At 58.9% G+C, this 20866-nt stretch overlaps 1 protein-coding gene across 2 annotated transcripts in view; it reads right to left on the bottom strand.

Moving 5' to 3' along the window:
• IGSF9B (immunoglobulin superfamily member 9B) overlaps positions 1 to 20866 on the bottom strand; it is a 37963-nt gene that overhangs the window by 11431 nt on the left and 5666 nt on the right. The window contains exons 2-18 of one of the 2 annotated variants that reach the window (XM_086626975.1): positions 18781 to 18978; positions 17623 to 17769; positions 16067 to 16218; positions 14979 to 15096; positions 14236 to 14377; positions 13967 to 14112; positions 11655 to 11797; positions 10642 to 10782; positions 8941 to 9057; positions 7191 to 7283; positions 6907 to 7057; positions 6460 to 6583; positions 3456 to 3631; positions 2627 to 2853; positions 2381 to 2465; positions 1106 to 1267; positions 308 to 353 (exon numbers count right to left, since the gene is read on the bottom strand). In XM_086626975.1, coding sequence (XP_086483101.1) covers positions 308 to 353; positions 1106 to 1267; positions 2381 to 2465; positions 2627 to 2853; positions 3456 to 3631; positions 6460 to 6583; positions 6907 to 7057; positions 7191 to 7283; positions 8941 to 9057; positions 10642 to 10782; positions 11655 to 11797; positions 13967 to 14112; positions 14236 to 14377; positions 14979 to 15096; positions 16067 to 16218; positions 17623 to 17769; positions 18781 to 18978 — 2368 coding nt within the window. The remainder of the gene's footprint in view (positions 1 to 307; positions 354 to 1105; positions 1268 to 2380; positions 2466 to 2626; positions 2854 to 3455; positions 3632 to 6459; positions 6584 to 6906; positions 7058 to 7190; positions 7284 to 8940; positions 9058 to 10641; positions 10783 to 11654; positions 11798 to 13966; positions 14113 to 14235; positions 14378 to 14978; positions 15097 to 16066; positions 16219 to 17622; positions 17770 to 18780; positions 18979 to 20866) is intronic. The other variant, XM_086626976.1, reaches the window with a different exon arrangement.

Here is a 20866-nt window from a genome sequence, read left to right as displayed (position 1 = left end):
AGCCCTTCTCCTAAGGAGCCCCTTCAAGCTGGGTGTGTGATTGAGTTCCACCAGCCAACTCCAGCTTTGGTTGATGTCCACAGATCCATGGGGTCATCTCTTAGTCTAAAGTTTGCTGCATTTGTCCCTGTTGCTTTCTGCTCCAAAGCTGGTCTGTCTCTTGTGAACCGATGTGTTCCCACAAGTTCAAGGAACACCGAAGCAACCAAACAAGGTCAGACGTTTCCATTTGAGCCTTGTAACAACTGCAGAAAGGAGGCACCTGGAAGACCCACAGCCCGGTGCCGCATCTAAGACAGATACTTACGGGGACTCCAAACTCTTCCTGCAGTGGGTTATCGAGAGAGGTGGGTCTGGAAGAGAATAAAAAGGGGAAAGAAGAGAGAACGCTAAGGAGGCGCAGCACAACAGAGACAAGACAAACTCAACATCACGACAACAAAAGACACTCAACGAGAGGCCAAGGTTTCATTGCTCCAGCGCTTTAATGGTTGCTGACAACAAACAGCTCCCGACAGAGGGTCCTGCCCGTTCCTGCTGCCGCGGTCTCACAGGCTAGAGGAGAAGGAGCCGAGTCCTCCGCCCTCTCCGGCTCCCCAGCCGCCCTTTTCCCTACCGACCGCTCCTGCACGGCAGCGGCAGTCCCGGCTTTCGGGAAGCAGAGCAGAGAGGTCTCCTTTGCAGGGGTCTTCTCTAGCCTAGCGCGGCTGTCGGGCACTGCCCGCTCCGGGTAGGAAGCGGCTGGAGAGCCCAGCTCCAGAGGGACCTCGGGGAGGTGAGCGGTCGCTCCCCATCTCTGGCCCAGAGGACATCCCAGCCCTAAACCCCCGGCTCTAGGAGTTTATCACCACGCGAGAGCGCTCCCTCGGAAATCCCAGGCGAGTTTCTCTGTCGCCTCTTCACCCACCCTGCCTCTCCCGCTCCCGACCACGGGCGCTTTCAGGCACAGCCGAGGGATGAAGTCAGGGCTTCACCTGAGGACGCGCACGGACGGAAGAAGAGACAGACAGGGAAGAAGGTTACAACCACAACACGACCAGGGAGGAGAAAGGAGAAGGAGGAAGAGGCAGGAGGGAGGGAGGAAGCACACCGGGGACAGGCTCACCTTTCTTGCGCTTGAGCTTGCGTTTGCGTTGCTTGTTGACGAAGCAGGCGGCGAGTGTGCTGAAGAGGATGGCAGCAGCCAGGAAGCAGATGGTGGCAACGATGCCAGCCAGCACTGGGCGGGCTAGACCCTCGTCCGTCAGGTCAGGCTGAGGGAATACGTCTGGGAGGGGGAAAAACCACAATTAGATGTTACGTGCACTCCCCTGCTTGCTGCCATCGCTGGGGACCTACAGCAGCGCGAAGGAAACTGGTACCAGGAGTGACAGTCTCCAAGCAAAGACCCTGCTTCCAACCCAGCCCGCCTGGGGAGAGCAGTCAGCGCTGCTGTAGACCACCAACAAGGGATTTGGTGACCTCGCACCAGATAAACCTTTTTTTCTTAGCTGAGGGGTCCCCAGAGAAGAAGCCTCCACGCTACACAAATACACATTTACGTACAAGTGCACATGACTGCACCAAACCTGCGGTTATCTCCCAGACCGAAATCCCGCTGTAGCCCCCCCGGGATCAGCACGTGTCCGCCTGCCGAGAGCACCAGCTTTCGGTCAGGGAGGGCAGTGGCAGAAAAACCCAGCAAGAAAAATTATGTGAGAGGAGCAAGGGCAGGGAAGCAGGGAGGCTGCAGCAGGCTCTCCACACCAGTACCACTTGGGGGCAGAGGGAGACCGCTGCATCCCTCCTCGGCTTTTCCAGGACAGCTAGTAAAGCAGGATGTGCCGCATCCCCATCTCCTCCTGCATCCCTTGCCTTCCCCATCGCCATCAGGTGCCCTCCTCGCCCGTCCCCTTGCTCAAGGAGTGTCCTCCAAGCTGGACCAGGGTACACAAATGAGCTGCAGAGCATTGCAGCCTCCTGGTGCAAAGCTTTATTTCCCGCCTCACACTCCGCACTGCAGCACTACCGTTTGCCCCTCTGCACCTTTCATTCCCGTTTCCAGGCTGCGCAGTGCCTGGTCAGAGCTTTGTTCTGCGGGCACCCCGCAGAGCCGAGACGTGCCGCCGCCCTGCGCCAGCGGATGCCCGACAACACCGCGCTCTGCGGGAAGGACTAAATGGGGCAGTTCGCCCTTGCCCACTCCAAGTGCCACTGGCGTGTTTGCACAGAGCCAGCAGCAACACCGATCCTAACCGTGCGCCCACCAGCCCAGCTCACAGCCTGAGCATCTCAGGCAAAAGCACAAAACCAGCCGCCACTGTCGTGATGCACGACCTGAGCGTTAGCAGAAGCAGAGATGCTCCCGCAGCGGGGGGTAGAAGATGCAGTCAGCCCTTACCTGTACTGGACACGCCAGCAACGTTGCTGGGTTCGCTGATGAGATCCTGCATGACCGCCAGGACCCGGAACTCGTACCAGGTGTCCTGAAACATCAAGCACATCCGTCAGGCCCCCCACCACAGCCACCAACCTTGCCCAGCTCCCTGAAGATCCTAGCACAGGGACCGAGCCACCCTCAAAGCTTCCCCAGAGCTGCAGCAGACAGTTCAACACCAGCGGCATGGTGTGGGCAGCCCTCGCTTACCTGGGACAAGTCCTTGGCAAAAAACTCGCTCTCGGTCCCCGGGATGCCGTCATCCAAGATCTCCCACCTCTCCGCAACGCGGAACTCCATGATGTAGCGGTCGATGGGGAAGGTGTGGTTAGCGGGAGGAAGCCACGACAAGAGGACGCCTTGCTGTGTTCGGTTGGCTGTTAGGCACCTCGGTGGGGTAACCAACACCAGAGGCTCTGGAGTTGTTACAGGGAATGCTGGAGACAGAGCGGACGGGACAGGGACACCTCTGAGACGGGGCGAGGGGAAGCACAGAGGATGCTCTCCCACCTTCCAGTCACATCTCAGGCATGTGCTCTCTTATCTCAGAGATACAAAAGCAGTTTTCCAAAAAGCAGGGGGCTAACGATGCAGTGACTCCAAGAAAAGGGGCACAGCATTAGAAAACCTCCTGCTTCCTTCCACCTCTGCCCGAGACAGCCCCAAGGCAGGTACCAACATGAGGCTCTTTGTGATAGCTCCTGCTCTGAGCCGCACGCAAGTGATTTTGTGCTCTGTTAACACCTCCTGACCCCAGCTGAACTTAAGGAAGAACCAAGAGGTGACTGGTACAGTACGGCCCTCCCACGCTGTCTCTTAGGACAAATTCCCAGGAGCCTCACGCATACAGCAAAGGCTACAAGCTTCATCCAGAACTCTCCACGAACTATCTCCTATGCAGCTGGAAATTGCTGCTGCTGGTCACCATCTCCATCCCCAGCAGACAGGACACACGGACCAAGGCAAAGGGTCACCTCTCTTCCCCATGGACCTCCTGAATCCCTTCCCCCTCGTCCTCTCATGCCCACGGAGGACCTACCTAGAGTGTTCACAGTGACCACCTCACTGAAGGAGCTGGTGCCCAGCTTGTTTTGAGCCAAGACACTGAACTGGTACGCAGTCTCCGGTTCCAAGGTATCCACCAGTAGCCAACTGGAACCAGCTGGCACGGGGAGAGACAGCCAGTCATGGGGGCCAAACTGGGCTCTCTTCATCCTGTCAAGAGAGAAGGGAGCGATCCTTAGGGAAGCTGCCTTAGGGAGGACAACAAGGCAGCATTAACTTCCCGAGCGAAAATGGAGCTTTCCTGAGCAATGGTTTGGTTTGACAGCAGCGATGTGTATGGACGTGGGGCAGCCTCTCGCCACCCAAAAGCTGGCTCCGGCACGGCGCACATGAGGACTGCCAGGCACGGGGCGCCGTCCTGTTGTGCCACACCGGCATCCCCTGGCTCATACAGACACTGACACCAGCCCTCCCCTCTGCTGTGCACCACCGGCATCCTCAGAGCAAGGTCAGAGACGAAAGCAGTGCCAACAGCCCCGCTCTGAGGTTACCTCCATCAGATCCCACGGGCTAAAGTGGAAGCTGGTGCATTTTTACCCTCACAAGTGGTGCAAAGGGCATGGCTAGAGCAGATGGGCTCTATTCCCATTTATACCTCGACAGCTCCTGAGCCAGTGCCAAATTCTCCCTCAGCTGTAGCCCTGTACATGCAATTCTACAAAAGTCATTGAACTAAATCACCACTTCCACCGTATTTGCACAAATCGAGGGCTGCCAGCACCACCCAGGGCACAACTCAGGGTTTGGCAGTGCCGCAGAGGCATCTGCAGGGAGCACAGGACACAGCTTTTCCACAGGCGTCTACAACCCACAAATTGAGGGTAAAAAAAAAAAAAAAGAAAAATCTCCCGGAGCTGTCCCAGTGAGCCCCCAGAACACGTGAGCCCGCGGCCACCTCAAGCCACAGCCGTGCCATGCAGCACCACGGTGAAAGAGCCCCATGTCCCAGCGCGGCATCGTCGCGCTGCAACGATATTGGGAGTATTGGTGCTCATGTTGGAGAAGATGCTCTAGGGAGTCCCAGCCCTCGGCTGCAGTGTTCGCAGAGGGTTTGGGAAGGGTTACTGCAGAAGGTGTGTTCCACATAGATCAGTGGGCGTATCCACAGCCACTGGCATACAGCCGGGTGAGCTCACCCAGTAGCAAGTAAGAGACGGAGCAAAGGCAAATAACGCCGCTGTAAAGGGAGCACAAGGTGAGGCAGGAGAAGCAGCAGCAAGCTATGGCAACAAGCGAGCCGGCGGAGAGCCATGCACGTGCAGCGGTGCCTCCGCCAAACCGCGCGGCTGCGGGCAGGAAAGCCCCCGTGTCACCGCGGCTCCGGCTGCGACGGCTCCCACGATCCCCTGCCGCCGCGATGGTGGCACGGAGCCCATCGCCCTCAGTGGGTTTCCCTGCAGCATTTAACCCCACCACCTTCACACCCCTTCTCCCCAGCGCGGCTGCGGGCAGGGACAGTGGAGGGGAAATGCAAAGCTTATCACCCCACTGGGCGCGGCAGAACGTCCTTGCCGAGGGACAGCGCGTACGCAGGCGGGATGCTGCGGTGGTCCCGGCCATCCCTGGGGAGCGGGGTCTGCGTTTTCCAGCACCAACAACCGCAGAAGCGGGAGGAGAGGAGGCAAAGCCACATTTTGCTTGAGCATCCCATAGCCACAGCAGGGAGGAGAATGCACACTCTCCAGCTGGCCAGCTCTCTGGACGGCCACAGGTGACCCAGCACCATCCACCTCTGCTGGGCTCCCCAGTCCCGGGGAGCAGCACAGCCCCGAGGGCTCACACCTCACTGTTAGGACAAGACAGGTCTCTGCATCCCTCTTCGAGGTCCCCACAGCACCCTGTAAATTCCCTAAGGCAAGCTTGGCGCAATGTCGTGCCCTGTCCAGAAGAGCCTCAAGGAGGCAGGAACCTGGTAGCAGCTGCCGCCTCCCTCCAAGATGAGCCATGTCCCCAGAGCAGAGAGGTTGAACCACTCCTTCCCGAGGATGTTTTCATCAGAGCGAGGTCTGCACTGCTCCGCTCGCTCCCTCATTTTCCTCCCCTCTGCTTGTTCCATTTCTTCTTTCCACCTCCCGACAGACTGTCCAGCCTCACCCTGCAAATGTCTGGCCTCGGGCTGGAGCAGAGCAGAAATCATTATGGGCAGCATCTACCCTACCTCCGCTCTATCCACAGCCTCCATCAGGGCAGATCAAGGTGAGGAAGGAAAGAGAGCAAGGAGAAAAGCTGAAGAATGTCAGCCCCAGAATTGGGAAGGGAAGACGCGATCCCCTCCACGTTGCCATGGACAGCTCTTCAGAAGAGGAAGACAGGAGCAAGGGCAGAGTCTAAAGAAAACCCCAACCTCGCTGCAGCTACGTTTTGCTCTCCATTACCCCAGGGGAAAGCCAACAGGGCCGACTCCGGCCCCGTTGTGGGAAGGCGGGATGCACCCACTGGTTTTGGGTACTGGGCAGGGCAGGCTGGCACAGGAGCGATGCCCCACAAGGCTCAGACCCGGTCAGCATCTCGTGGCAGCCAGTTGCAAACTCAGCCGGGATTCAACCACCTCCAGAGAGCCGCAGAGCAAGGAGAGATCATTTCTGCTTAGTCACAGCTCTTCCAGGACGCGCTCTATAAAGGTTGCATTTTCCATCCTCTCCCTGGCTGTTAAGCTCCGTAAACAGTTTATCTTGAAATTAGATGCCGGAGGCAAAGTTACACGAATGCAAAGCACCTCCCTTGCACCACGAGCAGAATAAAACCTGCTGGGGCAGACGGTGGTGCTGCCTAGCGCAGAAGGGAGAGGAAACGCAGGACCTACGTGATCCCACCACCACCCAGCTCTCCGAGGCACCAAACGGGAGCTCAGCCCCACAACACCCACGGCACTGAGCCGGGGGGCACGCCACCCTCACCACCCTCCTCCCGCCCCGGCTGCTCGAAGCTCGGCTAGGAAAGAAAAGAAGCAGAGAGCAAAGCATGCCAGGATGACTCACAGAGGGCCGTACCAAACTGAGAAAGTCTGCTCGTATCCACCGTCATAGCCGGGCTCCCAGGAGACGTTGGCTGAGGTCATGGCGACCACAACGTGCACGCTGGTCGGGGCGTGAGGGCTCGTGCCTGCGGAGAGAGAAAGGGAAGGGTTGTAGGGGAGTGAGACCACGCACTGGTCGGCAAAGGCAAGGGGGCTGGAAGGGGTCTGCTCCCAGCCATGAGTCGAGGGGACTCCTCTTGCACCAAGCAAAGGTCACCTGGAATTTTGGAATTTGTGGCAGGACAGCTGTGCCCGCAGGTGGCCAAAAGAAGAGAGCAGAAAAAGGCAGCTGGTAAATAAGGTTTAAAGGAGACGCTGCTTTTCACGGGAAGCATCCCCATCTCCCGCCTTGCCGACACGCTGCCTGGGGGGACCATACCCAGGGACCCGTCCCCCGCCCCGCGCGTACCTACGACGGTAAGGTGGGTGCTGGCAGTAATGCTTGCGACGACGTTGGTGGCAACGCACTCCCACTCGCCGTGGTCGTCCTTGCCGAGGGAGCGGATCTGCAGGGTGCCGCCGGGCAGTGTGTTGTGCTTGCTCCTGCTGGGCTTCCCTACCTTGGGCAAGGAGCGGGAAGAGCCGGGCAAAGAGAGGGGGGGAAAAAAAAGAAAAAACAAAAAAACAAACAAATCCACGACTCAGAAGCGGGTTGCGGGGCAGGGCGAGGCGGCAGCGGGGTCACTAAGCTACCTGCACGGCCCAGGGGACACCGCCGGCCACCACCAAGGGATCTGGTCTCTCCGGTCGCGGCAAGGCAGCCGGTTCCCCCGTTTTCGCGAGGACCTGGCGGGGCAACGCGAGAGGCATGCGTCAAGGAGGCTGATGCTCAGCACTCGGGCACGAGCGGAAAACCCCACGGCACTCGCCCGGACACCGAGTCCTGCACCAGGGCTCAACCTCCAGCATCCAAAGCTGAAACCACTGCGGAGGAAGGCGCACTGGCCGCCCCCGGCAAACACCCTCCCGGGCCGGGGAAGGCACCGGCTGCCCCAGGAGGTGCCCAAACTGCCCCTCAGCCTGCGGCAGAGGAGAGGCAGGACCCTTCACAGCAGAGGTTTGGGCAGCCAAGGGCCCCAACAGGGACACGGGAGGATGGCGTGCATGGAGGTGCCCGGGAGCTCTCAAGCCAAGTAGAAAAATGGATCTTGTAACAACTCCTGTCTACGCCCATCAGCCAAAGTTGTGCAAATCCCACGTTGTCCTGAGTCCTCTTCAGCTGTTCTTCACGCGGAGGTCTCTGCCGATCAACACCGGGACCCACAGCTCGATACTGCCACACAGGATAAGCAGAGGAACTGACGGGCACATAGGGTGACCAGAACCCAAGCCCAAGTCTTCAGAAGTCCTTCAAGACACCGCTGGGTGCTGCTGGGCTGACAGGGAGTGAGGGAGCTTGCTTCTGGCGCTGGGAAACTCAACCCAGCCCAAGCCAGCCCTGACTGGAGTTGGGAGGATAAGCCCAGAGTCATGACATGAGGAGAACCGTCATGAGACACGAGAGGGGTTGAAAAGAAACCTGAATAAGAATGGTCGGGGGAAAGGAAAAATAAGATGGAGACAAAGACTAAACAAGTTTTAGGTAGGTCGCTCGCAATCTGTGCAAGTCATGGTCCTCCTCGTGCTGGTAAAAGAAACTCAAAGAGATCCAGCATCTCACACTGCAAGCACTGAGGACAGTGTCCAATGGGCAATCCAGGGACCCCGCTCACTCTCAGGAGCCCTAAAAGAAAGGGACAGGAGGCTTGGAAAGAAGATCCTGACGGAAGGGCAAAGAACCCAGGAGGTCCCCTGCACAGTGGCTTTCCTACAGGAGCAGTGAAGGTGAGAAGTGAAGGGATGGCTGGAGGAGGACTGGAAAGCCCTGGTTGCTCCCAGGCTGTGCCACAGTGATGGATCCTACCCTGTTCTACAGAAAGGGACATCCTGAAATCATTATGTCCAGTCCAGCATCATTAAAACAGCATCTTCCCAAGGTCTTCAAAGCCACGGGGCAGCAAAGCAGCTGCTGACTGGTCCAGCCCCTTGCCGAAACTCAGCCAAGAGACCCCCCGACATGCTCTGGTAGCACGTCCCCTCCCCACCGCGGGAGGTCCGTGCCGCAAGAACAGCATCGCCGGGGCTGCTGCGTCCTGCTGGTGACTGGCAGGCGAGGAGGAGGGTGTCCTACGGGCAGCAGCGGTGAGGAAGAGGAGGCAGAGGAGGGCCGGGGGCAGCGCTCAGCTTTGCAGATGCTGCCGTGACGGTTTCATGGGATTAAAGTACTCAGTGGCCACAAGCCGGGCTTCCCCCACCCACCTGCGGGACAGGACGGCAGTGGCTCAGCCCAAAGCGAAGCAGCTGTACCTGCAGTTTGTTCTTACCGGGACAGAGTGTGGCTTCTCTGTCTGCAATATTCACCAAAAGCCAAAGGCACTGCAGATTTGTCTGGCAGGCCGGGTACCTTTCTCCAGGCGATGATGGGAAAGGGGTCTCCGGCAGCAGCGCAAGGAATCAACAGCTCCCTCCCTGCCTCCTGTCTGTACTCCCAGCCTGGTAGCACCGTGAAATAGGGGGGGTCCTGCAGCCAAGGGAAAAGGCAAGGAGCGTCAACCCACGCCAAAATCCCACCACGCGTGCACGCGAGCGGCTCCCCACCACCAAAACCAGCCCTTTTCCAGAACAAATGAATCACCAGTTTGGGTAAAGTTGAGGCATCGCAAGGAAAACCACGGCAGAGAGCGGTACACCAAATGACACCCTCCGTGGGGAAGTTTTCTCCGAAGAGCCGCTGCACTGGGGCACCTCGTTCGAGTTTTAGGGAGGTAAACAAGAAAAATCCACCCACATCACATCAGACATCAGCCCGCTCTCACCGACGCCGTCTCAGCGGATGCATGTGCCTCTGGCACACAAAGCCTTACCACGTGAACCTCCGCCAGACGCCGTGAATCACCGCCGCTCACAACCACGGGACTTTTTGTTCGGGAAAGAAAGAGGCAGCGGCTCCCACCCCAGCCGTGCTGGGAACAGCACCGGGAGCCCAGCGTGCCTCGGGCTGCGCACGCAGCAAGAGCACGCGGAGTGTCCCCAGAGCTCAAATCATCCATTTATTAAAATCCTCCGTGAAGCCAAGCCCAGGTCAGCAGGGCTAAGTGCTCTGTTGGCAAAAATGCCATCCCAGGGACACGTTTCCTCAAACTACCCCAGTCCAGCACTACCAAAGCCTTACACTCATCCTACACCGGCTGCAGCACAGCCCATGCCGAAAGCCGTGCCGCTGCTCCGGCGGGGTATTTCCAGCTGCAGCAGGCAGGGTTTGCCTGTCCTGGTGGGAAGCACACCTCCGACTGCAGCACAGACAAACCCCAGTACTTAAAGGGAGCCTACTGGAAAGCTGGAGAGGGACTTTTTACAAGGGTGTGTAGTGATAGGACAAGGGGCAATGGATTTAAACTGAAAGAGGGGAGATTTAGATTGGATATAAGGAAGAAATTCTTTACTCTGAGGGTGGTGAGGCACTGGCACAGGTTGCCCAGAGAAGTTGTGGCTGCCCCATCCCTGGAAGTGGTCAAGGCCAGGTTGGATGAGGCTTTGGGCAATCTGGTGTAGTGGAGGGTGTCCCTGCCCATGGCAGGGGGATTGAAAGAAAAGAACTAGACGATCTTTGAGGTCCCTTCCAACCCTATCCATTCTATGACTCGCACTCCAGCCTCCACTGTTCCCCTCTGAGGATGCCTGCGAGGGCCCGCGTTCACCTTTCTCAGCACAGGTGAGAGAGACAAGGCTCGGAGCAAAAGGCCATAAGTGGAGCAAGTTTGGGGGCACAGAGCCCTTTCCGAGCTCTCTTCATAGAGGAGCATTCGGCAAAGCTAAGTAAAACCTGAATTTCTGCACAGAATTAACAACCAAATAAGCAGCATGGGGAAAAAAAATCCACCACCTCATCCTCGCCTGCAGCGGGAGGGCAGAACGAGCACCGCACACGTCGCAAAATCCACGTTAAAAAAAGCCTAACTACAACGTGAGATACCTCTGCAAAGCACGCACGCCTTCACGTCTGGCCTGGGACTCTGGCAGCCCCACATGACCCCGGCAGCTCTTCCCAGCACAACCCATGGCAAACCCGCCGGCTGCAGAGGAAGGATTTTAGCAGGGGAGTTACCTTCAGTACCAGTCGGGCAGGGGGAGACTGGCCCATCGTACCCAGGGCATTATAAGGCACACAGGTGTAAGTGCCGAGAGCATCTTCGGTTGCCTCCTCTATCCGGATCGACCCGTCTTCCAGCAGGTTCCAGCCAGAATACTGCGGCAGTGAGAAAGAGGGAGCTGACTTACCCTACGCCCACCACAGCTTATTATTTCCCCTTCAGCCAAGCCCCCCACCTAAGGCCAGGGCGGCTGCCACGTCCCCGGGAGATGCTTAATCCCATCCCAGCATCCAGCCTGTCTCCTCAACTGCAGAGAGAGGAAACATCAGCCCATCCAAACGCAGCCCCCCCGGGCAGGGCTGCTCTGTACACACGATGGTTTATCTCATTCCTCTCCTCCCTACGTGCAGGCAGGCTTCATCAAGGAGCCCAAAAGATTTATCGTCAGGATCTGTCCCACCCTAAGTAACACTCATGCTGGTGGCACCAAGATGACAACTCCATCTGAGGGGCTGAGGGCACTAAGGGCTAGAAACCCACAGCAGCAACAGGTTTAAATGGGATTAAAACTTTGGCTTGTTAATATTTAAGAAAAAAAAAATATCTAAAATACCGAGCGTTTTCTTTAAATATTTAATGGCTGAAATCCTTGCTCAGACTATCAAACTGTGATTATAGGAAGACAGAGACTTGTTAAAAGGGTTTTTTAACCATCAGTTGCCATTGGAAATTAAAAAAAAAGCAACAAAAAACCACCAAAAAACCCCAGGGCCATCAGGAGGTCACTCTAGAGGTCTGGGAGAAGCAGACAGCGTGTCTGCAGGCACCCTGAGCTCCACGCAAGAGCCCAAATTAACTCTGCCCACAGCTGATAAGGAAAAGCAGCAGCATCCCACCCACGGGGCCGCTCTCCGGAGAGCGCGCTGGATCCACAGGGTGCCTAGTGATGCTCCATGGTGTCTGCAGAGGACATGAGGGTCTGAACCTCACCGTGCCCTGACACATCCATCCCCGGGGGCTTTGTTACCTTCTCAATTCTCAGGGGACGTCCGTCTTTGTTCCACTTGACCAGAGTGACTGGAGGCTCTGCCTCAACCGGGCAGCGGATGTATCCGTGTATCCCAATGGGAACGTAGATGACGGGGGGCATGTTCACCACGCGGGCAGGATCTGGGAGAGCAGCACCACCACATCAGCACCGGGAAGGAGCCCACCTCTCCCCCACCACCCGGCTTCAGAGGGCCTACACCGCTTTTATCACAAATTCCGAACTCAAACACCACCTTGGCTCCCACAGGCTGTTACCTCCAGGCCCGCTATGCACAAATCCGCTGTAATACCTGGCATTTCTGGGACACTTTACTCATGCCCAGGGTGTTCCTACTTGGAACTCATTAAAAGATGCAGCAAAGAAGGAACGTTAAACACACCCGCACTGGCTCGCGCCCCGCTGAATCCCGAGCTGCTCCATCACACCCAGCCTGTGGGACACGCACGTGGCATGTTGCACACCCAGCAAGCCACCTGGCCACCCTGCTTTTGCACACCAGCAACGAGAACTACTTCAACTCCTAAGCCTTCAAACACACCAACCCCACCAACCGAGATGGGAGAAGGGACCCGTGGCCGGGTTGCCACGAGCCCTTTGACCTCCCGTCTGTCTGTACTCACAGCCCGTGCCTCACCATGGCTGGGTGGCGTCGAGCATCAGCCACCTCCACCCTTTCCAATGGGATGCAAAAGCTTAAAATACGTACCTAACCCCCCCCCACCCCGCGCTGCACCGCCCACGCAGCGAGGCGTCTCGCAATCCTCCAGTCTAGGATGTGTCATTAACAGTGCTTCTAAGAGCTTTTTAATTAAGTGTGAGTGGGTTGGAAAGAATCTAGACTTTCTTTAATAAGAAGCTTTTTTTTCTTTTTAAAAAAAAAAAGTTACTTTTAATAAGAGCGAGTATTTCTACAATCTCGTCTAGACAGCGGCAGCGCGAGGTTCTGGGAAAATCCTGACGGGGCTTACGCTGCATTAAGGGATGAGTGTGGGTTGGTTTTTTATGAGGTGCAGCATCCCTGCGCTGCTGATGCAAAAAGACGAACCTGGGGGTAGAGGTAAAGGTGTTCGGGAGAAGGGATGGCGGACGCAGGGGGTGCCCTCTCCTTATTGTTTTCTTGAGGCAAAAACTATGGAGTTTGGGAGCTCTGTGCTCCCTCCCTGCCGAAACACGGAACCCCAACCGCTCCTCGAAATCGTGCGCCCGCGGCAATGGCACCGTAACCCAGATTGCCGAGCGCTGCATATGGAGCGGGCTTTATCCCTCTCCGCTTTACTCCACCTCTTAGGAAATGTAATCAAGGGCTCCAGCGGAGTGGGAGAGGGTAATGGGATCGAGCCTTTCACTACTAGGTCACTGGCTGGGGGCCAGCGCGGCTCACGAATGACCCAGAGCCGTGTCCCCGTCCGACGGCTGCTTCCGTGGGTGGGAAGCCTCCCCCTCCCCAGGCATCAGCCCCGGGACGGGTGAGAAGGTTTGCTCCGGAGGAAAGGGGTTTTCAGCACAAAAAGCCAACCACATCTCCGTGTGCTGACACCTCGCGGGGCCGTCGGAACGTTTTTTCCTGCCATTAGAGCTATTTTTAACAGCTACCAGCCCTGAGCAGCGGTCCTGGATTAGCAGCAGGGCAGGTTTAACGGCCCGAGGCTGCGTGATTTCCCAAGAGCTGCCCAGTCGGGCACATCCAAGCCCCGAATCACGTCTCTGCCTGGGCATGGCACCACTCACACCATCCCCGTGCCCCTCCATCCATCCCCATAGGGAAACGATGGGACTCACCAGCCCTTCCTGTAGCAGCTTCCCACTACCCAGTGCCGGGTCTCCAGGCAGCAGCTCTAAGGCCGCCTTCCAAACCCAAGTTGCGAGCCCGCGTTGCTCAAACCTGTCTTTTATTATAAAATAAAACCGCCGTGGTCTCTGACAGCGAGCGGCAGCAATTGAGGCCATTACTGCCGAATGCGGCAGGACGCCGACAGCACACTACCCATTACCGCCCGGGGAGCCCGGGAGAACAAGCGTGGGAAGGAACGTTCCTGCTACAGCCCCTTCTCCTCCCCTTGTTTAGATCAGTTACCGCCTGAAAATTGCCCGTGCCCTACGAGCGCACGCGGGATGCTCTCAGCCTTTCGCTGAGGATGGCTGTGTGCTCATCCAAAGGCTGCTGTCACGTCAGCTCGAGCCTCCAAGTATCATAACTGGGACAACGGAGCCTCTGCAGCTTCCTCGGAGCCAGGAATCATCACGTCCAGCCCCCTCCCTCGGGATCGGGCCCCGCTGCCCACACTCACACTGCACCGTCAGGTAGGCAGAGGCCGATGGCGAGCGGCCCAGGCTGTTGCTGGGGATACAGGTGTATTTTCCAGCATCCTCTGGCTTGACACGGAAGATGATCAGCGTCCCATCGATCAGGATCCGCACCCTCAACTTCAGGTCGCTGTGAGAGAAGAGGGGAGGAGGATCACAGGGAGACCCGGGGGCGATGGCCACCTGGTTGGTGGTCCCCATCACGATCTGGGAGGAGGAGGAAGATGTGCCACCCTGCCAGCTGCAAACTCACTTCTTGAAGTAGACGTTCTCCTCCTCCCAGTACCACAGGTAGGTGAGGTTCCCGGGGTACGCCTCGGCCTGGCAGGTAAAGAGCGCATCCTGGGAAATGTTGACCGTGATGTTCTCCGGAGGGGAAACGATGAAGGGAGGTCCTGGATGGGAGAGAGAAAACTGTCACCCCCACCAGGACAAGTGCCCCCAGAAAGGTTGCTCAGCTCCATCACAGCGCCAGGATCACGGGGCACAGGGGCTGACCTTGAGGAGCACGGTGGCCCTGCTATTCCCTAAACTCTAGAGCTTTGGGGAGGGGGCCCCCGTGGTTCTGCTTCTCCCAGGGCACACAAGCTCACATCTCCCCTCATCTCAAGCACGTTTCCAGCATCGCATCACCCGTAGGGAAAAACCCAAGGGGAAAATGGAAACTGCCGGGAGCCGGCAGCGAGCATCCATAGCTCAACGACGTGGTGAAAGCAGAGCAGAGGACACCTCACGCTTCTCTCTCCGCTGGTAGCTGTTGACCTAATTAAAAATTTCTTTAATAAAAAAGGGAGAGAGGAGCGGGAGGCCTGCCATGCATCATCACTATCCAACCAGGTGTTTGTGACAGCCTCAATCTTTCTCCCTTCTTCCCCCAAGAAAACCCAGTGGCCATAGTGCCCAGCTGCTCGCCGGCACGGCCACGGAGCTCCAGACATGGACCTTCCTCCTCCCAGCCCCCCGGGGAGGCAGAGGGGCTGAGGTGGAAGGTCTCACCTTGAACGAGCAGGCGCGTGGTGTGCACAGCCTCCCCTTGGATGCTGTACGCGCGGCAGGTGTAGGCACCCCTGTCCTCCCGGCTGATGGAGAGCACCGTCAGGCTCCCGTCGCTCACCTGGGGACGACAAGGGAAGACCCTGGAGCATCGGCAGGGAACGCCAGGGTTGGGGGGGATGCACCCAAACCCTGGCTCTGCACCCAAACCCTGGCTCTGCACCCTCCCTCCCCGCAGCAGAAAGCTGCAGGTGCTTTTAGGGCCGGATGAGAAATGGGTTTCCCCACTCCGCAAGACTTGGGATATTAATAAACCAACACACGTGTTTCTGCTCAACGCCAAGGGGAAGGGAAAAATAAATAAATAAAATAAATAAATAACCCTCGCAAGGCATTTATCTCCCGCAGAAGCGGTTGGCAGGCGGCAGACTCCGAACCACTCCTGCCGAGCGCCCCGGCACCATCAGCACTTCATGAGGAGCGGGATGCCTTGCCGGAGCATCCCCTGCTCCCAAGGGACCCACTCCACCCCCTGGACTGGGGTACAATGGGGAGATCCCGGCTCAGCCACCATCCTCCCCACAGGGTCACCTCGCAGCGGCAAGCGGAGCGGCTGAATTCCTCCCCGGGGATGCAGCAGAGGAAGGATGGGCAAGGGACTGGCACCCCCAGGATAGCAGCCCCCCTCCATGCACAGGGAGCCCTGCTCCCAGCCAGGCTTTCCCCCCCACCTCATTCTGCCTCATCCTTCTATTCCAATTAGTAACAAATGATTCCTAATTACTCTCATTAGTGCCTGCACTGATTCCAATGCCTGATTTACCAATTACAGCTCAGGGGGGAATCTCTGCCCTGGAGCCCCCGGGATGCAAAAAGGACCCTGGGAGGGAGGCAAAGCCTTCCCTGCCCAAAACCCCCCCAGCCTCAGCTGCTGCGCAGCAGAGATGGAGGGGGAGGAAACAGGCATCTCAGTATGGAGAAGTGCTGAGAAAGCACGCCCGACTCCAGGCACAGCCGAGCTGCTGCCACCGTGGTCCTGCCAATGCCATCCCCGCCAGCAGGGTGGCTGGGAGCCCCTGCCACCCACCTACCTGGTACTTGCCATTGGGACCCAAAAGGTCTCCCTCTTTCAGCCAGGTGACGATGGGCTTGGGGTTCCCGAACGCCATGCAGGTCAAGGTGATGCTGCTGCCTTCCTTCGCCTCTACGTACTGCGGCGGTGTCTCCGTGAAGGTGGGGGGAGCTGCGGGGCAGGGGAGACCACTGTGACCCCCTCTGTTCCACCCACGGTCACTGCGGGTCTGGGGAGGGGTACGGGGACAGAGGGGAGGCTGCCACCTGCAAACGGGGCTGGGACCACCCCAAAGGCGAACAAGGCTATGGAGATGAGAGCGGCTGTTACAGGGGGCTTCACTGGGGACACCTGCCAAGGGCATCCCCTCCGCACCCCAGCCCTGCCCCCTCTCCCCTCCGCCAACTCCAGGGCACGGCACCATGTCCCCCCTCATTGCACATTAACTCGCTATTGTCAAAACACGGGAAAACACCGCAGTGCAGATCGAAAGGCTCCTTCCTGATTAAAGAGGCTGGCAGGATTACAGCCCGCCCCTAATTACCAGCGGTTGTTATGAGCCCACTTTCGAGGAAGACAGGTTAGCAATTTAATCTGCCCGGGAAGAAAAAAAAAAACCATATATTTTGTTTCTCCCAAAATGATTTTTATTTTCCCTTAAGAAAATTAAGCGTTGTAACATGCTGGGGGAAAGCCATAGCCTTCCCCCTGAAAGCAGTTCCTCAGGCCAGGAGGATTACGGTTATTATTTCGTTATTAAGGCCCTGCATGCCTCATGCTGCATAAAACCCCCCAAAAACCCCTGTTTTGCAAAGGGAGTTGAGCCCAGGGCAGCACAAGGCACCTGGGGCACCGATGGCCTCTTCCAGCCCCTCGGATCGCAGGATCCGTGCACGTGGCGGAGATGAAGCAGGCACCATCCTCCTCCTCTCGCCCTCCTTCCCAAGCCCTCCGAGCTCATTAGCAGGCAGGGGGAACAGAGGCAGGGACAGGGCTGGTGTGCTGCACAGCCCCGCTTGCAAAGCTCCCGCTCGTTAATTGGGCTCAATTAGGTGGCTCTGCTCCGTGCCGCAGCCCAGCTGTCGTCCCCTTGCCCCACGAAAGGTTCAATTAATTGCTCAAGGTCAGGCAAGACCAGTGAGGAGCTGCTGGTGACCCACGGCCCCTCTCCAGCCTGAGAGGGACAGCCCCGGTGCTGGGCTAAAAATCCAGACCGCTCCTGATGTGGAGACTGAGAATGTGCTAATTAGTTTAATACGCAGCCTTAATAAAACGAAAAAAGTGATTTGAGTAAATCTGAATTTCAAGAAAACAAAGATCTTTCTGATCCGTTCGGTAAGAGCAGACTCGTTCCCAGCCCCGTGTCTTGATGTGTCTCCTTTAAACGAGCTCCGTGTAATTAAACCGTGGGATCCCCAATAAAAGCCGGCCCCTTTTGAAGTGCACCCCGGCTGGAGCAGTCAGCCTGGATGGCTTCGGGCTCGCTCGCCTGCAAGGCACGGACGCTGAGCTCCGGCGTCGGTCAGGAATCAAAGGGAAGCCCGTCTCGGCACCGCACGCAGCCCCCCGGCTCACCATTGACCGTGAGGTGGACCCAGCTGCCGTTGTGGAAGGTGTCGTACTGCTGGTCCAGCATGAGCACTTTGCACTCGTACCAGCCCTGGTCCTCGGAGCGCACCTGCTCAATGCGCAGGGATGCTTTGTCGTGCAGGCTGGCCCGGCCTGCGGAGAGAGCACAGCCGTCGGCTCGGCAGCCCCCGACCCCACCACGGACCCCCACCACCACTAGGACCAAGAGCATCGCTGCAGGGGACACCCCAGCCCGCAGCGGCTGCAGTGTCTCCCACTTTCCCCAGTTTTGGGGCTGGCTGAGCCCCACGGCACGGTGCTGCCGGTCGCTGGCAGCAGGCAACACGTGTTCGCCCATCCGGGGAGGACAGAGTAAGCCGCCGTGGCCAGGCAAGGTGCCTCGAGCGGCGTCTGCCCGCAGTGACACCGGCCTTCTGCTCCCAGCCAGGGGCTGGCAGCGGTACAGCCGGCACGCAAGCACGTGCCCCAAAGCTTTTCCCCGGCCTGGGAGCGTCCCAAAAAGCAGGGAGGCTTTCAGCTGACCCTGCGTACAGCCCAGGAAACCAGATCTCCACCCTGCTCCAGCAGGCACCAGGCTCTGGCATCGCTCATTCATGAGATGAGTTTGGCAGGGCTCAGCCCAGACTCGGGTGCTGGCATCCTCCCTGCCACGGCATTTCTCAGGAGAGCAATTTGGGTGGAGAAATGCCAAGGAATGGTACATTAAAATGGGCCTACCTCACCATGCCAACCCTCTCCATGGGGGCTGGTCCCCACCTCAGAGACCTCACCACGTGGGGCAGGTGGCGCATTGGTGTGCAGCCAACATGTGCTCTACAGCTCCAACCTGCCACCTCCACCCAGCACATGGCCCCAGCTCCATCCCCAGCATCCCAACATCCCCCCACCAGGCTCACAGCTGCTCTGGGGCGCAGCAGCAGCAGCAGCCGCCGCCGCCGCCACCACGCATCACCCTGGGTTTCTCTGCCTCACTTGCTCCCGTCCCACGCAGCCCAGCTGGCTTCCTAGCACTGCTGCTTAATTAAAACCAACTGGGTGGAAAGCAAGCAAGGAGAGGCAGCACCCGCACGGTTTCCGACAGAGGAACGGATGGAGCGGAGCCGGGCATCCCCATCACGTCCCCCTCCTACCCCTGGCACTCACCGGCATACTCCGGGTCGACATGGGGAGGGTAAAACCCAAACTTGATGAAGATGGGGATGGGCACGCCGAACTTGAACCACTCCACGACATAGGGAGGGGGCTGCCCCGTGAGCGGGTGGATCACATCGCATCCCAGGATCACGCTCTCGCCAGCACGAGCGGTCACGAACTCGGGCTCCTCCCTCGAGCCAAGGGCACCTGCGAGGGGACGAAGGAAGAGAACATGGCTGCTCCCACCACCGGACCCCGGAATCAGCGACAGCCATGGCAGAGACTACACCTGGGTCTGCCGAGGGGATCCCCCAGGGATGGGTATCCCCCACCGGAAACCAAGGGTGGGGGTTCCCCAAGCCCCTCTACCCAGCTCCAGGGCCACCCCAAGTCACTGCAGGACTCAGGATGGTGACCATCAAGCACCCACTGCTCTGGGATGGCTTCTCACCCCTTGGGAAGGGTTTTGGGCACCCTCTGCTCTCAGCAGAAGGGGGTGCGTGGTGCACGCCTTGTGCTGCTCCCCACCCAGCAGCACTGTCGGGGCTGCCCCACATCCCTGCAGTGGGGAAGGAGCTGCTTTTGCAGCCCCGCTTGTGCCCCTGCATCCTTCGGCGAGCAGGACCGAGCGCACAGGGACCATCGACCCGTGGCTCTGCTGTGCCCAGCGATCCGGCTTCATCCCAGGGCGTGCCGAGCCCCAGGAGCAGCAATGCTCCAGCCAAGCCCGCCCATCCTCAGATGTCCCTGAGAGCCCCAGGCCTGAAACCCGGCTGCGACCTGTGTGTCAAGTCTGGCACCCTGCTCCTCCCGGGATAATTAAACAGGGCTTTGGTCTCGGGCTCAAACGAAGGCGCTGCTCCACCCCGGCTGTGCCTCCCCGCTCAGCTGCAGCCTGTCGTCATCCTGCTCTCACCATCAGCAGCAAAGCTGCATCCTCACACTACGGCTTTCAGAAAGGGAGAGGGAAACCCAGGGCTGGGGAGGGAGGGAAACCAAAGGAGGGGGGTCCCCAAGACTGCAGGCGCAGGGTTCAGCCCCACGTCTCCCATCCCACCAAGGAAGGGCTCCCCATTTTCCCGGCCGCCGCCTGCTCCGGGAGGGATGCTCGGGGAAGGATGCTCGGGGAAGCACGTTCCCACTCCTCTGCGCTGCTCCTCGGGGCCGCCGGTGATTGGCGGCGAGTGACATCACCGCTTCCCCGCCACGGGAGCCGAGCATCGCCAGCTATTTTTGGCTCTGGCACAAGCGCGTACCGGCAAGAGGCCCGCGCCGTGCCACCCCACCAGCTCACCGTCCGAGTGTCCCCACGGGAAGGGGAGCGGGCAGAGCCGGCTCTGCCGGCAGCAGAAACCCCCTCCTCACTGCGAGGTGTGCCGCCGCAGAGGAGCACTGTCCAACGTCCGGCTGGGCATCCTTGATGCCCGCAGCACCAGCAAACCGGGCACCGGGGCTGGATGGCAGCTGTTTAACCAGGAGGGTGGCCGGTGGCAGCAGGAGGGTGATGCCAGGGTGCGAGGCTGTGAACAGATGCTGCATTGCCCACCCGCTGCAGGCACCCGGCCCCGCTACGGGGGTCCTGCACGGCCACATAGCTGCCTGAACCCTCTCCGGGCAGGGGGTCGCCGTGCTCCTGCCCCCCGACAACACTCTTGCACCTCTCCATCCCTCCTTCTCGCCACATCACCGACGAGCTCAGTCGTTTGCACCCTGACAGCATCATCAGCCCTCCCTGCCACCCCGGCAAAGAGCCCCGAGGACCCACCCCAATCCCACTGCACCCATCCTGGGGGGGTTGCACTGCAGGGCTGGGAACCCCCTTCCCTGCCCACGGCCCCCCCTGCGCCAATTGGGGACAGCAGCTGTCACGTGCTGCTCAAGAGCATCCAAGGACGCGCGCTTCCCCGGCCGCCTCGCCCGAGCAGGTCCCCAGCACCTCACCGCCTTCAAAGGGATGCTCCTGCCTTCCCCCGGCAGCAGAGGATGGAGGGGGCAGCAGCCCCAGCCCCTCCCCGAGCCCCCTGCGTGCCCCAGCCCACCAAGTACCAAGGTGGGATCTTGGTTTCCAGCTCCTGAGCACCAAACACAGCCTGGG

The sequence above is a fragment of the Tauraco erythrolophus genome, chromosome 26, assembly GCF_009769465.1.
Source record: "Tauraco erythrolophus isolate bTauEry1 chromosome 26, bTauEry1.pri, whole genome shotgun sequence".
In the NCBI taxonomy this organism is placed as follows: Eukaryota; Metazoa; Chordata; class Aves; order Musophagiformes; family Musophagidae; genus Tauraco; species Tauraco erythrolophus.
Note: the sequence above shows the minus strand (reverse complement) of the source record. Positions and strands in the feature narration are given on the sequence as shown.